General features: G+C 43.7%; 1 protein-coding gene across 1 annotated transcript in view; it reads left to right on the top strand.

Annotated features, from left to right (window-relative positions):
- The window catches only part of CUNH16orf96 (chromosome unknown C16orf96 homolog), a 46,250-nt gene that overhangs the window by 6,760 nt on the left and 15,434 nt on the right, over positions 1 to 24,056 (top strand). Inside the window, exons 2-7 of the mRNA XM_036280107.1 lie at positions 14,878 to 14,982; positions 16,270 to 16,350; positions 16,548 to 16,634; positions 16,740 to 18,168; positions 21,221 to 21,306; positions 21,644 to 21,754. Coding sequence (XP_036136000.1) covers positions 14,878 to 14,982; positions 16,270 to 16,350; positions 16,548 to 16,634; positions 16,740 to 18,168; positions 21,221 to 21,306; positions 21,644 to 21,754 — 1,899 coding nt within the window. The remainder of the gene's footprint in view (positions 1 to 14,877; positions 14,983 to 16,269; positions 16,351 to 16,547; positions 16,635 to 16,739; positions 18,169 to 21,220; positions 21,307 to 21,643; positions 21,755 to 24,056) is intronic.

The raw sequence follows: 24,056 nt of genomic DNA, 5'->3' as shown, positions 1-24,056 counted from the left end.
GTCCTGAAGTCAGCCATGGGTGGCACGTCTGGTTTTGCTGCTTTTCTGGCCCTGGGGATGAAACACAACTGAGGCCTAGATGTATTTGATATGAGTCAGAACCTCATTGTCTTGGGGGCTAATGTTTAAGGACTATTCTCCAGTCCCCTTGTTTGTTTCTCCTCTAAGGGGGTCTAACCTGGAAGACATGCCCAGGGAGGAAAGTTCAGGGGAGGGTCCAAAATGCATGACTAGTGATACAGAAGGTCAGGGGTCTAAACTGCACTGACCAGCCATAAGCTAAGGGAGGAAAGGTCACCCTGGGGGCGAGGTCCTTGTTTTCCCAGTTTTGCCTGTTGTTAGGCATCCAAGGCTTTCTACCCTGGTGACCTTCTGTACCTGGCCTATTGTCCTTGCTCTGATCTTATCTGTCTAACTGCCTACCACACCCGCACTGAGTTCAGGCCATGTCCCCAGGCTTGTGAGAAGCAGACTGGGCCTGGGGGCCTTTACCAGAATTGCAGGTTCCCAGACTCCACCTGAATCTTCCAGGCAGTGATTTTATGTATGTATGTATGTATGTATTTAATCCTCACCCGAGAACATTTTTGCATTTATCTTCAGACAGAGCAGGAGGGGGGGGGGGGGAAGAGAGAGAGAAATATCGATGTGAGAGAGACACATCAAGTGGATGCCACCCACACGATTCCAACCAGGATCAGGGACAAACTGCAACTGAGGTATGTGCCTGGGACTCTGTTCCAAGGGCCAATGCTCTAACCACTGAGATAACTGGCCAGGGCCAGGCAGTGAGTTTTTTTTTTTTTTTTATCCTCATCCGAGGACATTTTTCCATTTTTTTGTTCAGGTAGAGTGGGAGGGAGAGAGAGGAACAGAGAGAGAAACATCGACGTGAAAGGGACACATCGAGTGGCTGCCACCCACACAACCGACCAGGGCCGGGGACAAACTGCAACCGAGGTACGCGCCCTTAGCGGGAACCGAACCCGGGTCTCTCCAGACCGCAGGCCGACGCTCTAACCGCTGAGCCAAACCGCCAGGGCTAATTTGGTCCTCTGTTTACCCCTGGAGAGATGGGGAGAAGGAAGCATCCATGCATTGGTGAGGGGTCTGGACCTTACAGAGTTCACTGCAGAGCATTTTCCGTCTATAGCAGATAAGGATTTATAAAACCCATCCCATGATCACTCCTAACAAAATTATCATTTCATTATCACTCCCAACAAAATTAACAATAACTCCTGAATACTATCCAATCCAGTCGTTCTCAACCTTCCTAATGCTGCGACCCTTTAATACAGTTCCTCATGTTGTGGTGACCCCCAACCATAAAATTATTTTCCTTGCTACTTCATAACTATAATTTTGCTACTGTTATGTCTTAGGCGACCCCTGTGAAAGGGTCTTTCGACCCCCAAAGGGGTCGTGATCCACAGGTTGAGATTTCCCCCAGTTGTTTTTAAAACAAAAATGCTATATTTGACAGCTTTATTGAGATATATTCCACATACCAAAAAATGCATCTATTTAACATGTACAGTCATATAATGTATGTCAACTATACCTCAATAAAAAACTTAAGTATAAAGTTCAGTGGTTTCAGTATATTCAAGGAGTTTTGCAACTATCACAGTCAAATTTAGGATATTTTCATAGCCAGAAAAGGAATATATTTTTTTAAATCCTCACTCGAGAAGATTCCAAAATGGCAGCGGAGTGAACGGAAGGAAGCTACACAGACCGTCTCCCAGGACAAAGTGGAATTACAACTAAAATAAAAACAAATCGTCAGAAAAAAGCAACAGAAAAGCAGCTTGGAGGACCATATAACCAGGGACACTGACGAGTCCTGGTAGGACCACGGAGGTGCGAGAGGGGGCTGGGAGCTCATGGTCGGCAGCTCAGCAGTGCAGAGCCGGGATGGAGGCTAAAACAGCCACAGCCACTCACCTTGGGCTCCGGCAGAGGGAGGGTGACTGGACTGGAACTGTGTGGGGACACTTGGGATTCGGAGGGCACTCAGAGCTTTTGCTGAGTTTCGGCCACGCAGGACGGTGGTCATCTTACTCCTTCCCAGGGCTCTGGGAAGAGGCAGTGGCCCTACCCTCTGTGATTCAACCCCACCTTGTGGGCCATTGAAATGCAAATTGAGGCTCACTAACAATCAGCATCTGCCCCACCCTTGGGAAATCCTCTTATGCTGAACACCCGAGGGAGTTTTCCATTCAACTGAGAACCCAAGGCTCTTCAATAAACCACAACTAATAGCCTCCAAGCAAAAAGCTAGAGGATAACTAAACCATTCCTGGGCTTGCAACTCTACCCAGGAAAGTGAGACTTGACAGTGGTGTTTAACGTGGGTCCTCCCACGCTCATCCAAACCCAGTAGAGGGAGCCAAAAACAGCAAAACACCAACACCCACAGGGAAAATTTGCCAGGCTCCAAAACCCACTGAGATAGCCAAAATGGTGAAACAAAATAACAAATCCCAAATGAAAGAACAAGAGACCTCTACCAAAGATGAGATAAATGAAATGCAGTTAAGCACCCTGGCTGGCTTGGCTCAGTGGTTGGAGCTTTGGTCTGCGGTCCGGAGAGACCCAGGTTCGGTTCCCACTAGAGGCATGTACCTCGGTTGCAGCTTGTCCCTGGCCCTGGTTGGTTGTGCTGGTGGCGGCCACTCGATGTGTCCCTTTCACATCGATGTTTCCCTCTCTCTCTCTCTTCCTCTCTCTCCCTCCCACTCTATCTGAACAACAACAAAAAATGCAGTTAAGCAAGTTAACAGAGCTAGAATCAGAGCCATGATCTTGAGGAAGCTCAACAGCATGAGTAAGGACATCAACATCGTAAGTAAAGACATAGAAACATTGAAAATCAACCAACTGAAAATTAAAAACAACCAAGAAGAAATGAAGAATGACATAGCAGAAATAAAGAACACATTGGAAGAATTAAACAGCAGAATAGAGGAAGCTGAAGACTGGATCAGTGAATTAGAAAACAGGGTAAACAAATCAACCAATCAGAAAACCAAAAGGAAAAAACAATTAAAAAACAGGAAGACAGTTTAAGAGAACTGTGGGGTAACTGGAAACGTAATAATATTTGCATCATAGGAGTCCCTGAAGAAGAAGAAAATGAGCAAGGGTTAGAGAATATATTTGAAGAAATAGTGACAGAAAACTTCCCTAATTTGGTGAAGGAAGAAGGCATTCAAGTTTAAGAAGCACAGAGAGCCCCAACTAAGAAGAACCCAAACAGGCCCACGCCAAGACATGTAGTAATTAAAATGCCAAAAATTATCCCTGGCCGATTTGGCTCAGCTGTTAGAGCATCAGCCTGCAGTCCAGAGAGACCCAGGTTCAATTCCTGCTAAGAGCGCGTACCTTGGTTGCAGTTTGTCCCCAGTCCTGGTAGGTAGTGCGGATGGCAGCCACTCGATGTATCCCTTTCACATCAATGTTTCTCTCTCTCTCTCTCTCTCTCTCTCTCTCTCTCTCTCTCTCCCTCTCTCTCCCTCCCACTCTATCTGAACAAAAATGGAAAAATGTCCTCGGGTGAGGATTAAAAAAATAAAAATAAAATACAATGCCAAAAATGAAAGACAAAGAGAGAATCCTAAAGGCAGCAAGAGATAAGCAACAGGTTACCTACAAAGGAAACCCCATAAGGCTATAAGCTGACTTCTGAACAGAAACACTATAGGCCAGAACGGAATGGCATGAAGTAACCAAGGTCATGAAAAACAAGGATCTGAATCCAAGACTGTTCTACCCAGCAAGGCTATCATTCAAAATAGAAGGTCAAAAAAGAGCTTCCCAGACAAAAAAAAAAAAGGCTAAGGGAATACATTAGCACCAAACCATCACTGCAAGAATGTTAAAAGGACTGCTGTAATTAGTAGAAAAAATAGGAAGAAAAATAGAACCACACTAAACAAAAATGGCAATAAATAAGTACATATCAATAATCACCTTAAATGTAAATGGGTTGAATGCTCCAATAAAAAGACACAGGGTAGCTGATTGGTTAAGAAAGCATGACTCATACATATGTTGTTTACAAGAGACACACCTCACAACAAAAGACTCACATAGGTTGAAAGTGAAGGGATGGAAAAAAATCTTTCAAGCAAATGGAAAGGGAAAAAAAGCTGGAGTAGCAATACTCATATCTGATAAAATAGATTTCAAAATGAAGGTCATAACTAGAGATAAAGAAAGCCACTACAGCCCTAGTCGGTTTGGCTCAGCGGTTGGAGCGTTGGCCTGTGGTCCGGAGAGACCCGGGTTCGGTTCCCGCTAAAGGCATGTACCTCGGTTGCAGTTTGTCCCTGGCCCTGGTTGGTCATGCGGGTGGCAGCCACTCGATGTGTCCCTTTCACGTCGATGTTTCTCTCCTTCTCTCTCTGTTCCTCTCTCTCTCCCACTCTACCTGAACCAAAAATGGAAAAGTGTCCTCAGGTGAGGATTTAAAAAAAAAAAAAGAAAGCCACTACATAATATTGAAAGGATCTGTAACAGGAAGATATAAACTTGGTAAACATATAAGCACCCAATAGAGGAACACCAAAATATATTAAAAATCTTCTGGAGGACTTTAAAAAAGAAATCAACAGCAATACAATCATAGCAGGGGACTTCAACACCCTGCTGACATCACTGGATAGATCTAGACAAAATATTAGCAAGGACACAGAGACTCTAAATGAAGTGCTAGACCAAATGAATTTAATAGATATCTACAAAGAATTACACCCCAAAACTACAAAATTCACATTCTTCTCAAGTGCACATGGGACATTCTCAAAGATAAACCACATGTTAGAACACAAACTAACTCTCTACAAGTTCAAGAAGATTGAAATCATATCAAGCATCTTCTCAGATCACAATGGCATGAAACTAGAAATCAATTGCAACAAGAAAATGCAAAGACATTTGAACACATGGAAGCAAAATAGCATGTTATTAAATAAGGAATGGGTTATCAAGGAGATCAAGGAAGAAATTAAAAACTTCCTGGAACCAATGAAAATGAACACACAACAACACAAAATCTATGGGATGCAGCGAAAGCAGTTCTGAGAAGGAAGTTCATAGCACTACAGGCCTACCTCAAGAAACAAGAAAAATTTCTAGCCCAGGCTGGTTTGGCTCAGTGGTTGGAGCATCAACCTATGGACCAGACAGTCCGGGGTTTGGTTCCTGCTAGGGGCATGTACCAAAAAAAGAAAGAAAGAAAGAAAATTTTCTAATAGACTATCTAACCTCACAACTTAACTAGAAGGCAAACAAAAAGAAAACCCCAGAGCAAGTAGAAGGAAGAAAATAGTAAGGATCAGAGCAGAAATAAATGACATAGAGACAAAAACAAAACAAAACAAAACAATTCAAGGGATCAATGAAACAAAGAGCTGGTTTTTTGAAAAGATAAACAAGATTGATGGACCCTTAGCTAGACTCACCAAGAAACAAAGAGAGAGAACCCAAATACACAAAATCAGAAATGAAAGAGGAGAAGTAACAACTGACACCACAGAAATACAAAGGATCGTTAACAAATACTATGAACAATTATATGGTAACAAATTCAACAATCTAAGCGAAATGGACAAATTTCTAGAAACACATAGTCTCCCAAAACTGGACCAGGAAGAGATGGAAAACTTGAACAGACCAATAACAACAGAAGAAATTGAAGAGGTAATCAAGACTCTCCCTGCAAACAAAAGCCCAGGCTCTATGGCTTCAGGGAAGTTTTAACAAACATTCAAAAAAGAACTAATACCCATTCTCCTCAAACTATTTCAAAAAATTCAAGAAGAAGGAAGACTTCCAAACTCATTTTATGAGGCCAGCATAATTCTAATTCCAAAACCAGAAAAAGACACTACAAAGAAAGAAAACTACAGGCCAATATCCCTGATGAACATAGACGCCAAAATCCTGAACAAAATACTAGCAAATCAGATCCAGCAATTCATCAAAAAATTATTCATCATGTCCAAGTGGGATTCATCCCAGGGATGCAAGGCTGGTACAATATTCGCAAATCAATAAATGTGATACACCACATAAACAAAATGAAGAATAAAAACCACGTGATCATGTCAATAGACGCTGAAAAAGCACTCAACAAAATCCAGCGCCCATTTCTGATAAAAACACTCAGCAGTGTTGAAATAGAGGGATCATATCTCGACATAATAAAGGCCATATATGAAAGACCTACAGCCAATATTATACTCAATGGGCAAAAACTAAAAGCATTTCCCTTAAGAACAGGAACAAGACAGGGATGCCCACTTTTGCCACTCTTATTTAACATAGTACTGTAAGTCTTAGCCACAACAATCAGACAGGAAGACAAAATAAAAGGGATGCTAATCGGAAAGGAGGAAGTGAAACTGTCATTATTTGCACATGACATAATATTATACATAGAAAACCCTAAAGAGTCCATTAAAAGTCTACTAGACTTAATAAATGAATTTGGCAATGTAGCAGGATACAAAATTAATATCAAGAAGTCTACGGCGTTCTTATACACCAATGATGAAGCCACAGAAAGAGAAACCAAAAAATAATCCCATTTACCATTGCAGCAAAAAAAATTAAGATACCTAGGAATGAATTTAACCAAATAAGTAAAAGACCTATTTGCAAACAATTACAAGACATTGAAAAAAAGAAATAGAGGAAGATATAAAAAAGTGCAAGCACATACCTTGTTCATGGATTGGAAGAATTAACATCATGAAAATGTCCGTATTACCCAAAACAATCTATAGATTCAATGCAATCCCCATCAAAATACCAGCAACATATTTCACAGAACTAGAACAAATACTTCAAAAGTTCATATGGAACCAAAAAAGACCCCAAATAGCCACAGCAATCTTGAAAAAGAAGGACAAAGTAGGTGGGATCACAATACCTGATATCAGGTTATACTACAAAGCTACTGTAATCAAAACAGCCTGGTACTGGCACAAGAACAGGCATATAGACCAGTGGAACAGAACAGAGAACCCAGAAATGGACCCAAGACATTATGCTCAATTAATATTTGACAAAGGAGGCAACAGCATACAATGTAGCAAAGACAGCCTTTTTAATAAATGTTGTTGGGAAAATTGGACAACTACATGCAAAAAAATGAAACTAGACCATCAACTTACACCTCACACAAAAATAAACTCAAAATGGATAAAAGACTTAAATGTGACCTGTGAATCCATAAAAATCCTAGAAGAAAATGTAGGCAACAAAATTTCGGACATCATACGCAGCAGAATTTTCACTGATACATCACCTAAGGCAACAGAAACAAAGGAGAAAATGAACAAATGGGACTACATCAAACTAAAAAGCTTCTGCACAGCAAAAGAAACAACCATCAAAATAGAAAGGCAACCCTCTGTATGGGAGAGCATCATTGCCAATGATACATCAGATAAGGGGTTAATTTTCAAAATATATAGAGTACTCATACAACTCCACAAAAGGAAGACAAAGAACCCAATTAAAAAATGGGAGGAGCCCTGGCCGGTTTGGCTCAGCGGTTGGAGCGTCCACCTGCGGTCCGAAGAGACCCGGGTTCGGTTCCCGCTAAGGGCATGTACCTTGGTTCACTCTCTCTCTCTTCCTCTCTCTCCCTCCCACTCTGTCTGTACAAAAAATGGAAAAATGTCCTCGGGTGAGGATAAAAAAAAAAAAAAAAAAAGGGGGGAGGAGCTAAGTAGACACCTCTCCAAACAGGACATACAAATGGCCAAGAGACATATGAAGAAATGCTCAACATCACTAATCATCAGAGAGATGCAAATTAAAACAACAATGAGGTATCACCTCACACCTGTCAGAATGGCCACCATCAGCGAATTATCAAACAACAAGTGTTGGCAAGGGTGTGGAGAAAAGAGAACTCTAGTACACTGCTGATGGGAATGCAGACTGGTGCAGCCACTATGGAAAACACTATGGTGTTACCTCAAAAAATTAAAAATTGAATTGCCATTTGACCCAGTGATCCCACTTCTAGGAATATATCCTAAGAAGCCTGAAACACCAATCAGAAAGAATATATGTACCCCCATGTTCATAGCAGCACTATTTACAGTAGCTAAGATCTGGAAACAGCCCAAGTGTCCATCAGTAGACGAATGGATAAAAAAGCAGTGGTACATATACACAATGGAGTACTATGCAGCTGTAAGAAAGAAAGATCTCTTATCCTTTGAGATGACATGGAGGGACCTGGAAAGTATTATCCTAAGTGAAATAAGCCAAGCAGAAAAAGACAAATACCACATGATCTCACTTATATACGGAATATAATGAACATAACAGTCTGAGGAATACGGTAGACCCAGAAACGTGGAAGTAGGCTACAGACTGACAACCCTCAGAAGAGGGGTTTGGGGGGGAGGGAAGAGATAAACCAGAGAACTTATATGCATGTATGCATAACCAATGGACACGGACAACAAAGCTGGGGACAGGGAGGAAGGGATGGGGAGGAGGGTATCAATGGGGAAAAAAAGGAGAAACATCTGTAACAAAAATAAATTAATAGAAAAAATAAATAAAAATAAAAAATAAGATCCTCATTCGAGGATGGATGGATGTGTGTGTGTGTGTGTGTGTGTATATATATATATATATATATATATATATATATATATATATGATTTTTTTATCCTCACTTGAGGATATTTTTCCATTTATCTTCCGATAGAGTGGGAGGGAGAGAGACAGAGAGACATCAACATGAGAGAGACACATCAATTGGCTGCCTCCCACAGGACCCTGACCAGGGCTGAGGAGGAACCGCAACTGAGGTACATGCCCTTGACCAGAATCGAACCCAAGACTCTTTGGCCCGTGGGCCAATGCTCTAATTGCTGAGCTAAACTGGCTAGTGCTCTTACTATGACTTTGTAGAGTTTTGATGTCAGAAAGTGAGTATCCTCCAACTTTATTCTTTTTCAAGATGCTTTGATGATTCTGAGTCCCTTCATTTTCATATGAATTTAGGATCAGGTTGTCAATTTCTGCAACAACAAAAAAACCACCAAAAAACCAGCTGGCATAGGGATTGAGCTAAATTTGTAGATCAATTTGGGAAGTCTTCCAATCCAAGAACATGGGGTGCTATTTGTTTATTTACTTATCAATCAGCTTTATTGAGAGAGAACTGATATACCATACAATTCACTCATGTAAAGAGTATACAATTCAATGGTTTTTATTATATTCAAAGATAATAAAGAATTCAATATATACAATCATCACCCCAGTCAATTTTAGAATTTAAATATTTTCATCACCTCAACCTATACCAGTGGTTCTCAACTTGTGGGTCGTGACCCCTTTGGGGGTTGAACGACCCTTTCACAGGGGTCGCCTAAGACCATCAGAAAACACATATTTCCAATGGCGATTCATAACAGTAGCAAAATTACAATTATGAAGTAGCAACAAAAATAATTTTATGGTTGGGGGTCACCACAACATGAGGTTATCACCACTGCCCTATACCCTTTAGTTATCACCACTCTGTTCCCTCAGTCTTCACTCCACTCCAACCATAAACAACCATTAATCTACTTTCCGTCTCTATAGAGTTGCCTTCTTTCACTTAGCATAATGTTCCTATAATTCATCCTTGTAGCATCAATACTTCATTCACAATAATATTCCATATTGTGAGTATGTCATATTTTGTGCATCCGTCAGTTGATTGACATTTAGATTGTTACCTCTTTTGGGCTACTATAAATGAAGCTGCTATAAACATTCATGTACAAGTTTATAGACCTATGTTTTTATTTCTCTTGGGTATATCACTAGGAGTGGACTTACTGGGTCATATGCTAACTGTTTAATCTTATGAAGAACTGCCACACTGTTTTCTAGAATGACTACATCATTTTATATTCCCACCATCGATGTGTAAAGATTCCAGTTTCTCCACATCCTTACCAACACTTACTATCATCTGACTTTTAACTCTAACCATCTTAGGGGGTGTAGAGTGGTATCTCATTGTGATTTTGAGTTGCAGTTCCCTGATGGCTAATGATGTTGAGCATCTTTTCATGTGCTTACTGGCCATTTGTATGTCTTCTTTGGAGAAATGTCTATTTGGATCTTTGCTTATTTTCAATTGGGTTATTTGTCTTATATGTTGCTGGATCCAGTTTGTTAGTATTTTGTTGAGGATTTTTGCATCCATATTCTAGTTTTCTTGTTATGTCCTTGTCTGATTTTAGCCTCATAAAATGAGCTTGAAATTTTTCTAATTTTTGGAAGAATTTGTATTAATTCTTCTTCAACTATTTGACAGAACTAAGTGGTGAAGTTATCTGGGCCTGTGCTACTATTTCAAATTTGTCACATGTTTTATGGTTGTTGTTGTTGTTTTTTTATCCTTACCCGAGGACATTTTGCATTTATCCTCAGATAGAGCAGGAGGGAGAGAGGAAGAGAGAGAGAGAGAAGCATTGATGTGAGAGAGACACATCGAGTGGCTGCCACCCACACAACCCCAACTGGGTCTGGGGACAAACTGCAACCGAGGTACATGCCCTTAATCGGAACTGAACCCGGGACTCTCTGGTCCAAGGGCCAATACTCTAACCAATGAACCAAACCAGCCAGGGCTCGTTTTATGTTTTTTCAGATTATTTGTTTATTTATTTTTATTGTTGGAAGTATTACAGATGTCCCCCCTTTTTTCTCCCATTGACCCCCCTCCTCCCCACTCCCCCTCACCCCAGCTTATTTATTTCTTTTTGAGTCAGGTTTGGTAGTTTGTCTTTTTAGGAATTTGTCTATTTCATCCAACTTATCTTATCTAATTTGTTGCCATACAATTGTTCACAGTATTCCTTTATAATTTTTTTTCTTTATTGATTTGAGAGAGAGAGGAAGGGAGAAGGAGAGAGGGAGAGAAATATTGATGAGAGAGAACATCAATTGGCTGACTCCTGCATGCCCCCCATCGGGGATTTGGCTCACAACTTGGGCATGTGCCCTGACCGGGAATCAAATGGGCTACCTCTTGGTGCATGAGTCGATGCTCAACCACTGAGCCACACTGGCTGGGCTGTTTTAATTTTTTTAAATCCTCACCTGAGGGTATGTTTTTATTGGTTTTTTGAGAAAGGGAGAAAGAGAGAGAGAGAGAGAAGCATTGATGTAAGAGAGAAACATCCATCAGTTGCCTCACATAAGTGTTCCAACCAGGGATCCAACTTGTCACCTGGATATGTTCCCTGACCAGGAATCAAACCCATGACCCTTCGTTGAATGGGATGATACTTCAACCAAATGAGCCATACCGGCCAGGGCTATGATTGTTTTTATTTCCATAGGGTCAATAGTAATGTTCCCTCTTTCATTTCTGATTCTAGTAATTTGAGTATTCTCTTTTTTTCTTGGTCAGTAAGGCTAAAGGTTTGCTCATTTTGTTGATCTTTCCAAAAGGACAGGTTTTTAGTTTCATTGATTTCCTCTATGGTTTTTCTATTCTCTATTTCACTAGTTTTCACTCTAATCTTTATTAAATCATTTTTTGCTTGCTTTAGGTTTAGTTTGCTCTGCTTTTTCCAATGTCTTAAGGTGGAAAGTTTGGCTATAGATATGATATCTTTTTTCTTTGTTAATGTAATCACATTTCTCTAAGTCACATCTCTCTTAGCTGCATCCCATAAATTTTTGTAATGTATTTTAATTTTAATTCATCTCAAAGCGTTTTCTAATTCCCTTTGTGATTTTTTCTTTGACCCATCAGTTATTTAGGAGAATGTTGATTTTCATATATTTGTGAATTGCGAATAGTTTCTTCTGTTATTGATTTCTAATTTATTTCCACTGTGGTCAGAGAACATGTTTTGTATTATTTCAGTCCTTTTTAAACTTGAGGCTTTTTTATGGCCTACCATATGGTCTATCCTACAGAATGTTCTACATGTGCTTGAGAAGAATGTGTATTCTGCCATTGTTGGGTGGAGTTTTCTATAGATGTTTGTTATGTCTGCTTGGTTTACAGTGTTGTTCACATCTTCTATTTCCTTGCTGATCTGCCTAGTTGTTTTATCCATTATTGGAAATGAGCTATTGAAGTCTCCAACTATTCTTGTTGAATTGTCTACTTTTTTCAGTTCTGTCAGTTTTTGCTTCATGTGTTTTGGGGCTTCATTGTTAGGTGCATGTATGTTTTACTAATTATGTATTCCTGATGGATTGACCCTCTTGTCATTAGAAGTGTCCCTCTCTTTAGTAACAATTATTGTCTTAAAGTTTGTTTTGTTTGACTTTTGTATAGCCACTCCAGTTCTCTTTTGGATACTGCTTACATTATATATATATACACACACACACACACACACACACACACACACACATATGCTCCCCTCCCCCTTAGTTGATTCTTTTTAGAGAGAGAAGAAGTGAGAGGGAGAGGGAGAGAGAAACATGGATGAACGAGAACATCAGTTGACTACCTCCTGCATGCCCCTCACTGGGGATCGGACCCACAACCTGGGCATGTGCCCTGACTAGGAATCAAAACTGGCGACCTCTTGGTGCATGGGTTGACGCTCAACCACTGAGCCACACCAGCTGGACTGCATGGTATATCTTTTTTTTAAATACTCACCTGAGGATATTTTTCCTTTTTTTTTTTTTTTTTTCCAGATAGAGTGGGAGTGAGGGAGGGAGAGAATGAGAGAGATACATTGGTTGGTTGCCTTTCACATGACCCCAACCAGGGCTGGGGATTGAACTCACAACCAAGGTAAATGCCCTTGACTGGGAATCAAACCTGTGATTCTTACTCACCAGGGCTGCATGGTATATTTTTTCATATCCTTTTATTTTCAATCCGTTTGCATCTTTGAATGTCTCTTATAGACACCATGAGTTTAGATCATGTTTTCTTATTCATTCCACCAATCCCTTCCACTTAATGAAAAACTTAATCCATTTGCATTTAATATAATTACAAATAAGGAGGATTTCTGGCTCTGGCCAGTGTAGCTTAGTTAGTTGGAACATCATCCTGTGCACTGAAAGGTTTGATTCCTGGTCAGGGCACATGCCTAGGTTGTGGGTTCGATTTCCAGTCAGGGTGGTCGTGTGTGGGGAGGAGTGGCTGATCTATGTTATTCTCTCTTTCTTTCTCTACCCTTTCCCCTCTCTCTAAAAAATCAATAAACATATTCTCAGGTGAGGATTAAATTTAAAAAATATTTTTTAAAAGGAGCCCTGGCCGGTTTGGCTCAGCAGTTAGAGCGTCCCCCTACAGTCCAGGGAGACCCGGGTTCGGTTCCCGCTAAGGGCACGTACCTCAGTTGCGGTTTGTCCCCGGCCCTGGTTGGTCGTGTGGGTGGCAGCCACTCGATGTGTCCCTTTCACGTCAATGTTTCTCTCTCTCTCTCTCTTACTCTCTCCTTCCCACTCTAACTGAACAAAAAATGGAAAAATGTCCTTGAGTGAGGGAAAAAAAAAGGAATTCTGCCATCTTGCTATTTATTAGTTGAATGACTATGCACCAGACCATTTATATCTATTAGCACATTTTTTATTTTTTATTTATTTATTTTTATCCTCACCTGAGGATATTTTTGCATTCATCTTCAGATAAAGCAGGAGGGAGGGAGAGAGAGAGAGAAATATTGATGTGAGAGAGACATATCAAATAGTTGCCATCCACATGACCCAAACTGGGGTCAGAGGTAAAAACTGCAACTGAGGTATGTGCCCTTAGCAGTAACTGAACCCAGGTCTCTCTGGTCCATGGGCCGACACTCTAACTGCGGAGCCAAACCGGCCAGGGCTATGTTAGCACATTTCTACATTTATTTTATGATTGAGAAATAAAAAACTTAGAAAGATGTAGTAACAGCTCCAGTCAGTGGTGAAACTGAGCTATGAGCCCAGCATTTCATTCATCAGCTCTTGCCTGGAAGTTTCCTCACTGGTCTTCCAGCTTCCCCTGTTGTCCTCCCAGGACCAATCTATACTGCAGACAGAAGGACCCCTTAAAAATGTACATCCAGCCTTGGCCCGTTTGCTCAATAGTTAGAATGTTGGCCTGTGCACCAAAGGGTTGTAGGTTTGATTCCCAGTCAAGGGCACATACCTGGGTTTTAGGTTTGTTCTCTGTTCCCATTTGGGGTCATGTGGGAGGCAGCCAATTGATGTGTCTCTCTCACATCGATATTTCTCTCTCTCTCCTCCTCCTCCCACTCTATCTAAAAATCAATGGAAAAATATCCTTGAGTGAGGATTAACCAAAAAATAAATGATAGATCAAACCCTGGCCAAGTGGCTCAGTCCATTGGAGCATCATCCATTGCACCAAAAGGTTGAGAGTTCAATGCCTGGTCAGAGCACATGCCTGGTTTGCAGGTTTGATCCCCAGTTGGGTGCATATGGGAGGCAACAAATTGATGTTTCTCTTAAATCGATATTTCTCTCTCTCTCTCTCCCTAAAATCAGTTAAAAAATATATCCTTGGGTGAGGGTTTAAAAAAATATGTAGATCTAATCATAACTCCTTTGCTGATTTCTGGTGGCTCCCACCAAAGGGCTTGAGATGCTTCATAATGAGTGACTCCTGGTTACTGAATACATTCAAACAAAGGGTTGTCTCTTTCCCACCTAGGCTATTTGAGAGCTCAGAGCACTGTTGACTTAACTTTTATTTGCTGGCCTCTTAATATGTTCCAGCCTAGGCCTTCGGAAAGCCAAGAGGACTTCTTGGACCACGGCAGTCATCAGAGAGCTTCCTCACTTTACTTGCCTTCTCCCCAAGCCACATCTAACTTTGTGTTTTTTTTCTCCTCTCTCCCTCTTCAGTCCATGAACACCCTGCAGGATTTGCTCACAGACATTTATGCAGTCAAGGTCACCATTGAAACCCTCAGGAAGGATGTGGACATGCTGAAGGACATGTTTGAAAAGGTAGACCCTCCCCAACATCCTCCAAGCTAGCCATACTGCTCAGACCACTGGTGACTGGGTGACAGAATAAATATAGAAAGCCCATTCTTAGTCAAAGGACATAGCCATGTGGTCAGGAGATGTGGACTGACGTGGCCCAGCCACATGGCCCATCCCACTGAACTCTCCATGGCTTCCACCATGCTATTCTCTTCACCCTGCTGTGTTAGGACACCATTGTGACAGAAACTTAGTTCATTCTGGATTGGTAAAATCAGATAATTTATTGCCTCATTCACTAAAATGTCCAGGAATGCCTTCAGGTACAGCTAGATCTAGGTATTCATACCATATCAATACCTCTGTCTGAGTGATGATTTTCCTCTGGGTTGGCTTCATATTCATGTAGGTAGGTACTCCCTAAGTCTTGGCTACTCCAGGCTTACATTCCATCATTTTAGGAGAAAGAAAACACCTCTTCTTCTAGAAAGCTCTGTTTACACTGAGAAGTAGAATAAACATAGTATAGGCTTACATACTAGCTCCCTCTGTGGCCACAATGACATCAATCCAGGATGTTCTAACTCTTTACCATGAAGTGGAAGGACAGAATTTCTAAAGTGTCAGTTTGTAGCTGGGGAGTCAGAGCTGGGCTCAGAAGCCAGGTCTCCATACCCCTAGACTGGTATTGTGGCTGAGGTTTTACAACTTGCCTCAAAATAGCATGATTTAGTTATCATCCCCAATGCACAGGTCAGTGTATGCATTTTATTGTCATGGCAACTGTGAGAACTTCAGTCTTGGGCTAGGTAGATGCCATCTGAGTAGAAAGAGCATTGTTGGGAAACTGTCATAAAATACTAAAGGGCCCCTTGGACAAATCTATTTGAGAAACAATGCCAAAAAACAAAAAGCCCTGGCCAGTTTGGCTCAACGGTTGGAGCATAGGCCTGCGGACCTGAGAGTCCCTGGTTTGGTTTCCTAGGGGCATGTACCAAAAAAAAAAAGAGAGAAACAATGCCTCCTCAGCCCACCCCTTGGAGATTCTTAATGTACTTTTGCCCATTAAAGGCTCTGAGAAGTCCTGCAACACAAAAAACCCATTGAATGCTTTTTAAGCCCAACATTTCCCAAACTTATTTGCCCAGGGAACCCTTTTCTACCCCTTTTCACTCCCTGGGAAACACTTTTTCTTCCTTCTCCAGTGCTTAGTCATCTAGTGCTATGCTCTTGTAGTTGAGCAGTGGGAGAAGCAGGGCTGGGACCAGAACGTACACTCCTGACCCATGGGTTTGGCTCATTTGACAGATACGCCAGGAAAAAGTAGACACTTTCTTTGATGATATGAAAGGACAGACCCGGAAGATGAATGCGCTGCAACGGGACATGGTGAGGGCCTCAGCCTTATCATCCCTTCCTGGCCCCCTGACCTCCTGGGGACAGGGAGGGGTAAGAAGGGGAACACAATCTGAAAAGGCCCATTCATTTGGAAGTGTGGAGGGCATTGTAGACGAGGGAGCCAACCAAGGGTATCACACCCTCCAGGTTCGCGTCCCTCATTCTCAACTCCGTCCTTTACCTCCCAGACTATTCTCCAGAACAAGATTCGTACTTTCCCCAAAACTGAGGACATGGTACTTTGGAGTGGCCTCCATGAGGCCTTGTTCACTCCGGTAAGTGGAGGATAGAGGAGGGGGAAGTAGGTGTGAGGGAGCAGGAAGGGTGACCTCTGAGCTGCACTGGTGCAACCCTGGCCAGCCTGGCTCTCTTTTCCACAGGGAACTTTCCCACAGGGAGCTGCTGCTTCACAACAGCTGGACGATTCTGATCTGTGGAAGGTTGCAGAGCAGTTCCCAGAGACCGAACGTCCCCAGACCACCAATATATATGAAAGTGTTGGTCAAAGCCAGGTCTCAGAGGCCATCCAGCTCCCCAGGTTTCTGGAGACTGTTTGGCGTTATGAGGCCCCGAGGGAACTACAGGAGGAGGAGTTTGCTGAGCCAGTTCCACTCACAGGGGCCCAGGATTTGGGTCAGCTTCAGGTGCTCAAGCCTGAGCCAGAACCCAAGCCTGGTCCTGCACCTGGACCTGGGCCTGATTCTGTGCCGGGGCCGGAGCCTGAGACCATGACTGCACTTGGGCCTACACCGGGGCCCAGTCTGACACCTGGATTCACACTAGCACCTTGGCCTGTGTTCAGATCTGGGTCTGCCCCCAGACTTGGGCCTGTCCCCGGACCTGGACCTGCCCCCGGACCTGGGCCTGCCGCTGGACCTGGACCTTCCTCCGGGCCTGGGCCTGCTGCCGGACCTGGGCCTGCTGCTGGGCCTGGGCCTGCCACAGGCCCTCAGTTCATACCACCACAATTCTGGCCTGGGCTGCCAGGAATCTGGCCTCCTTTCAGAGGCTTTCCTGTACCTGGCGCTTGGCCTTTCTTCGGCTTAGGTTACTCCCAGCCTGGCTTAGACCCATCACGCTTCGTGTCCACTCACACCCAGACCTTCAGGGCCCCACCGCCGGCCACAGAATTCGGCTCGGCTTGGCCTCGTGCACTGCAGCCACATTCTCAGCAGAAAGATATGTACCCGCTCCCAACTGTCTCAGAACAGGCAGAAGATTATTTACGTTACAAGAAAGTCTCTCGGGATAGACCCCTCAGGGCTGAGGCCCCAAAGGAAGTACCACCTAAGGGTCCCCGGTCTGCCCTTCAGAGGATCAAAACCACTGCTGCCATTGCAGCTGCTGCCGCCGCCGCCTACGCAGCTGCTGCCACCTCAGCGGCCCAGGCAGCCGAGACCGCAGCCTTGGCCGTTAAGGACGCCCCTGCCACTAAACTGGCTACTGTGGCATCGACCTTGGCTGCAGCTGGGCCCTTAGGGGTCTTTGCAGACACTTTGGGTGCTGGGTCTTCTCGTGGGGCCAGAGCCTCCTTTTCCTCCACCACTGAGGCCGAGGTGGACGAGGTGGACGACTTGTCGGAGGTGGACTACGAGGACTTGTTCTCTTCTCCGTATACCCTCATCCCTCCTGACACTGTCCAGTCCCAGGCCATGCTGGCTGCCAAACAGGCTGTGACCCCTGAAGACAAGAAGAAGGCCGTCAAGTATTCCATGGGCCACATAGCCCAGATACCCATTAGACACGACTCCCTGAAAGAAGAGTTTGTCCAGCTGTCAACCAATCTGCAACAGCGCATGAGTTATCTAGGTAGGCCTAGACTGGCTCTGGGAACCGTGGTAAGGGCTCTTGGACTTCATGGACTTCGAGAAGTACCTCCTCTCCTTTGTTTAACTGTCCCAACAAAATCTACATTCACCCATTCGCCATTCGTTATTTTTGTGTAAGCATTAACCTCTTACTAGTCTAGTCTATTCTTTACAATGCATGTACAGTGAGGGCTTATCTTAGGAGAGAGGGGCAGGGAGAGCCTACAGTTGGTGCTTCAAGAGGAAAATTGCATGTCAGAATTACTCTTGAAAACCTCCCTTCAACAGCCCATAAGAAACTGTACTACTGTACTATGTTTTGATAAATCCAGATTCTGAAGAGTGTCCAACAGCACTGAACAGCCCCCAGATGAAGCAGTCCATTTGGGATTAGGAACAACTACCTGGCACACATACGGATCCTTAAAGATCTCAGTAACATTCGAGGTGTAGTAGGACCAGTAGATTTATGCTCCCATTTCGTACCCACAGTGGGCATATGGTCACTGAGGCATATGAAGGGGCACAGTGGCCCACTCTAGCAGTTCACAACCTTGAGCTCACCTCAGCACCCCCAGGGGGGCTTGGTGATGCACAGGCTGTGGGGCCCACTCCCCAGAGTTTCTGACTCAAGTGAATGGGTTGGGGCATAAGAATGTGCATTTCTGTCCAGCTGGTGTGGCTCAGTAGTTGAACATCGACCCATGCACCAAGAGGTCACTGGTTCGATTCCCGGTCAGGGCACATGCCCAGGTTGTGGGCCCAGTCCCCAGTGGGGGGATGCAAGCAGCGGCCAGTTGATGTTCTCTCTCATCGATGTTTCTATCTCTCTCTCCCTGTCACTTCCTCTCTATATATAATAAATAAGGGGGTGGGGGTGGGGACAACGAATGTGCATTTCTAACCCTTCCTGGGGAAATGCTGCTGATGCTGCTGGCCTGGGAATCCACTCTGAGAGCCATTGCCCTCTTTATTCTTATTCTTATTCTTATTCTTATTCTTATTCTTATTCTTATTCTTATTCTTATTCTTATTCTTATTCTTATTCTTATTCTTCTTACTATTTTAATCCTCACCCAAGGATATTTTTTCCATTGATATTTACAGTGGAGGGGAGGGAGGGAGAGAGAGAAACATTGATGTGAGAGAGACACATCAGTTGGTTGCCTCTGCACAATGCTGAATGGAGCCAGGGATCACACCTGCAACCCAGATACGTGCCCTTGACTAGGAATCAAACCTGTGACTCTTTGCTCCATGGGCTGACGCTCTAACCACTGAGCCAAATGGGCCAGGGTTCTACCCTCTTTAAATCATTATCTTGCTGTTTTGTTCTCTGCCAAGTACAATAGTTGAATTAACCGAAGTTCAACCCATGCGCAGTACCATTCCTGATGGGCAGTGCTATTCCACAAATGTTGAAAAGAAAATGTAGAACTTCACATAGTTACAAAGAACCACACTGATATCAGTGAACACTGGGGCATGGCTAAAATTCTGGTAGTGATGAATTTAAATTTAAAATGTAAAGCCAAAATGGCCCAAATTCTACCTCTGACCAGCTGTTATTTTTGTTAAGAAAACTATAGTTAGGTTCTAAACATATTTCAGCTGCGACTTTCCATGCATTCCTAGTTCAGTACTGTACATTAGTTCTTGGCCTCTCATCTGGAACTGAATATAGCGTACTTTTTTTTTTTTTCTTACCTCTCTCCTCTTTTGTTAAAGCTTCCTTTTTATTTTGTGATGAATAACATACTTATAAATAAGGTACTTCATAGTTTTGCTCAAGGTCATTTTGGGGAGGGGAGTAAATTCTGGAGAGTTTTCCCTGGGCCTATTCTGTCTAATATGATCAACTAGAGACTCTCATAGCTGTAGAGCACTTGAAATGGGGTGAGTTCAAATTCACATGTGCTCTAAGTGGGAAGTGCATAGTGGACATTGAAGGCTTAGTACAGAAACAAGAATACAAACTATCTCATTAATAATTTTTTTAAAAATCCTCACCTGAGCCCTGGCCAGTTTGGCTCAGCGGTTAGAGCGTCGGCCTGCGGTCCGGAGAGACCCGGGTTCGGTTCCCGCTAAGGGCACGTACTTCGGTTGCAGTTTGTCCCCGGCCCTGGTTGGTCGTGCGGGTGGCAGCCACTCGATGTGTCCCTTCACGTCGATGTTTCTGTCTGTCTCTCCCTTCCTCTCCCTCCCTCCCACTCTATCTGTACAAAAAATGGAAAAATATCCTCGGATGAGGATTAAAAAAAAAAAAAAAAAAACACACAAAAAAAATCCTCACCTGAGGACATTTTTGCATTTATTCTCAGAGTGGGAGGGAGAGAGGGAGGAAGAGAGAGCGAAAAACATCAGCGTGAGAGAGACACATCGACTGGTTGCCACCCGCACTACCCTAACCAGGGCTAGGCACAAACTGCAACCGAGGTACGAGGCCTTAGCAGGAACTGAACCCGGGACTCTCTGGTCCATGGGCTGATGCTCTAACCGCTGAGCCAAACCGGCCAGGGCTCATTAATAATATTTTGATTACATATTTAAATGATACTATTTTAGATATATTAGGTTAAATAAAATATTTTATTAAAATTAATGTCACCTGCGTCTTTTTAGATTTTTTTTTATTTTTTATTCTCACCGAGGACATTTTTGCATTTATCTTCAGATAGAGAGGGAGGAAGAGAGAGAGAAACATCGGTGTGAAAGAGACACATCGAGTGGTTGCCATCCATACGACCCCAACTGGGGCCTGGGACAAACTGCAACCAAGGTACATGCCCTTAGCGGGAACCGAACCCGGGACTCTCAGGTCCGTGGGCCGAAGCTCTAACCGCTGAGCCAAACCGGCCAGGGCTTTTTAGATTTTTTTAATGTGACTACTAAAAACATTTAAGCGACCTCAAAGGCCCCCAACCTCACAGGACAGTATCTCTCTCCACTGGACAGCACCGCCTCAGATATCTCATAACAGAAGCAGGTGGAGATCTAAACAAAACATCTTCCTTCATCTCTGCCCCCAACAGTCACCCCTCCTTTGCTTTCAGCTCATATGGGATCCTCTTCCAAGCTTGGGGTAACAGTAGACAAACTGCAAGAAAAGATTGGCAAGCTCCAGAAATCCAGGATGCAGGTCAGTGTCCTGGGCAGAAAGAGCTTTTAAGAAGATGGTGTGAGGCAAGCTGACACCAGAGTCTGTGACCCAGACCAGGTGGAGCATTTGTCCTGTAGCTGAAAGGGCCTGGGGCAGCAAGGGTCTGAGAAGGCACCTGCAGCCCCACGTACTGCTCCAGCGGGTGCAGGGTTCCCAGTGTGTGGGTAAGTGTCCTAGGTGGTGGTTAAGATGGCAGGTGGGGTGGGGGGAGATGGCAGGTTGGAGACACATTGGTATGGTTCACTCTTTAAGCCCCATCTCACCCATGGTGACCTCAGACGCAGAAGGCTTGGATATCTGTGTCTTCCCCTTTTAGGAGGAGGAGCTCCAGAGAATTTGGGGCCACCAAGTAGCGACGATGAAGGATCATTACATCGTGCTGGACAGGGCAGTGGAAAAGATCCATATTCGCCTGGATGATTTAAAGGTTCGGAGGTCATGCCCGGCCGGTATGGCTCAGTGGATCATCCCATGGACTGAGAGGTCCCGGCTGGCTTCCTGGTCAGGGCACGTGCCTGGTTACAGGCTCGATTCCCCAGAAGGGGGTGTGCAGGAGGCAGCCAATTGATGTTTCCTTCTTACTTCAATGTTTCTGTCTCTTTCTCCCTCTCTCTCAAAAAAAAAACAACAATAAAAAAATAAAGGTTTGGAGGTCTGGGTGGTCCCAAGACAGGCAGCTGAGGGGATGATTCTTCATTGGGATATTGAGACCCCTCTCCAAGGTTTCACAGGTGCATTGAAGGCAGGGGAACCGGTGAACATTTTACTGGTATTTTCTTGTGCATAAATTATACTCTAATTAGAAACAAACAAATCCTGCCCCCCAGACAGTGTCTGTCTTGTTGACCACTGCATCACCCACTCCTAACGGGTGCCTGGCGCAGGGTGGAGACTCCAAATGTGCTGAAAGAATCGAATGAATCAGAGGATTTCTTGCACCAACAATCACATTCATAACTTTTCCCCTACACCCCCTCATTTCTGACCCATCAGCGCTGAAAGGCCTTCCAGAACAGCAGAGTTGCGACATGAGAAGTGAGACGATACAGAACCCTTCCCAGGGGTTCACTCCACCAGACACCTTCTCCATGAACCTGGCAGGTTCTGACTTGCCAAGCTGGACCTCAGGACCAGTCCAGTCTGTGACATGTTCTAGACATTTGGAGAAGGGATCAAGGTTATTCTTAGGGTATAAAGAAAAGAAATTCCAAATAGAATCAAGTGAAGTGGTTTCCGTGGGGGTTTCTAATTACTAGTCAGGTGGCTGTTGGTGGGATGTGTTAGGACGCAAGGGGCAAAAGGGGGAGGACCCACACAGGGCAACTCAGACAGAACAAGAACTCATGCACGAAGAGCCAGTTCCCAGCCTGAGTGCAGGTGGGAGGGAGAGCCTGGACTGTGTGTGGATGGAGGAGACTACGGTAATAGGATCAGACATTATGAATACCAAGATCAGGAACAACATCATCTCCTGACAACTCTGGGCCCTCTTTTTGTCATTGCTTCCAAGAGACCAGGTTGCCACATCCTAGGGGTATACTGGTGTCCTTCCTCAATGGAGATAAGCCAATTCATTCAACATGTCTGCTGTATACCCAGCAATGTGCCCTACCCTGCATGGGGGGAGAAAGGGTCACAGTATCTGTCTCCAAGTAGTCATCACTCAAGAGAAACTTGAGAGGATGAGGCCCAACTAAATGAAGCAAGGCAGCCTTTGTCTTGACTTCCTTCCTGTCTTTTGTGTCAACAAGAAAGAATTAATTGCTTCTAAAAGTTAACCCTGGAAGAACAGGGCTTTGTATACAACATGTTTCATTAAACATGTCTTAAGTGAACATTTACAACAGATCAGCAGCCCCTGCTGAGCCCTTCTAGCAGAGAACTGAGGATATGCAGACACATCTGGAATAGGTATTACTGCTTTACCTGGAAGTCTGCAAGAAAATGTTATGAGCAGGAGATGCAAAATGTCCTCTTATTTGCCCAGCCGGTGTGGCTCAGTGGATTAAGCAGCATCCCATGGACTGAGAGGTCCTGGTTTAATTCCCAGTCAGGGTATGTGCTCGGGTTGCAGGCTTGATCCCTAGTAGGGGGCATGCAGGAGGCAGTCGATCAATGTTTCTTCCTCACATCAATGTTTCTATCTCTCTCCTTGTCTTTCTAAAAAAATCAATAAAAACATTTTTTTTAATCCTCTTATTCATTCATTGAGTCATTCATCCAATGTTACTGAGCCTTCACGCTGTAGCAGGCACCCTTCTAGGGCCCAACATACAACAGACGTGGCAAACACCATCTAGGCTCTTCGGTGTTTGGGAGTAAGCAATGGTATTTGTGGGTGTGTGTTTGTTTTTTAATCCTCACCCAAGGATATTTTTCCATTGATTTTTTTAAGATAGAGTGGGAGGGAGAGAGGGAGAGAAAGAAAGAAACATCAATGTAAGAGCAACACATCAACTGATTGCCTCCCGCATGACTCCAACCAGGGCCAGGGATCAAACTGCAACCAAGGTACATGCCCTTGGCCAGAATCAAACCCGCAACTCTTCGGTCCACAGGCCGACACTCTAACCACTGAGCCAAATTGGCCAGGGTGGTATTTGTGTTTTTAATCAAAGTATAATTTATGCACAGTATAAGTATAAGAGGTGGATTAATTTTTGCCTATTTACACACCCATGTCACCACGACCCAATCAAGATGGAAACATATCCATCACCTTAGAGTTT

Source organism: Molossus molossus, unplaced genomic scaffold (genome assembly GCF_014108415.1).
Source record: "Molossus molossus isolate mMolMol1 unplaced genomic scaffold, mMolMol1.p scaffold_m16_p_3, whole genome shotgun sequence".
Lineage (NCBI taxonomy): Eukaryota > Metazoa > Chordata > Mammalia > Chiroptera > Molossidae > Molossus > Molossus molossus.
This window is presented reverse-complemented; position numbering and strand designations above follow the sequence as displayed.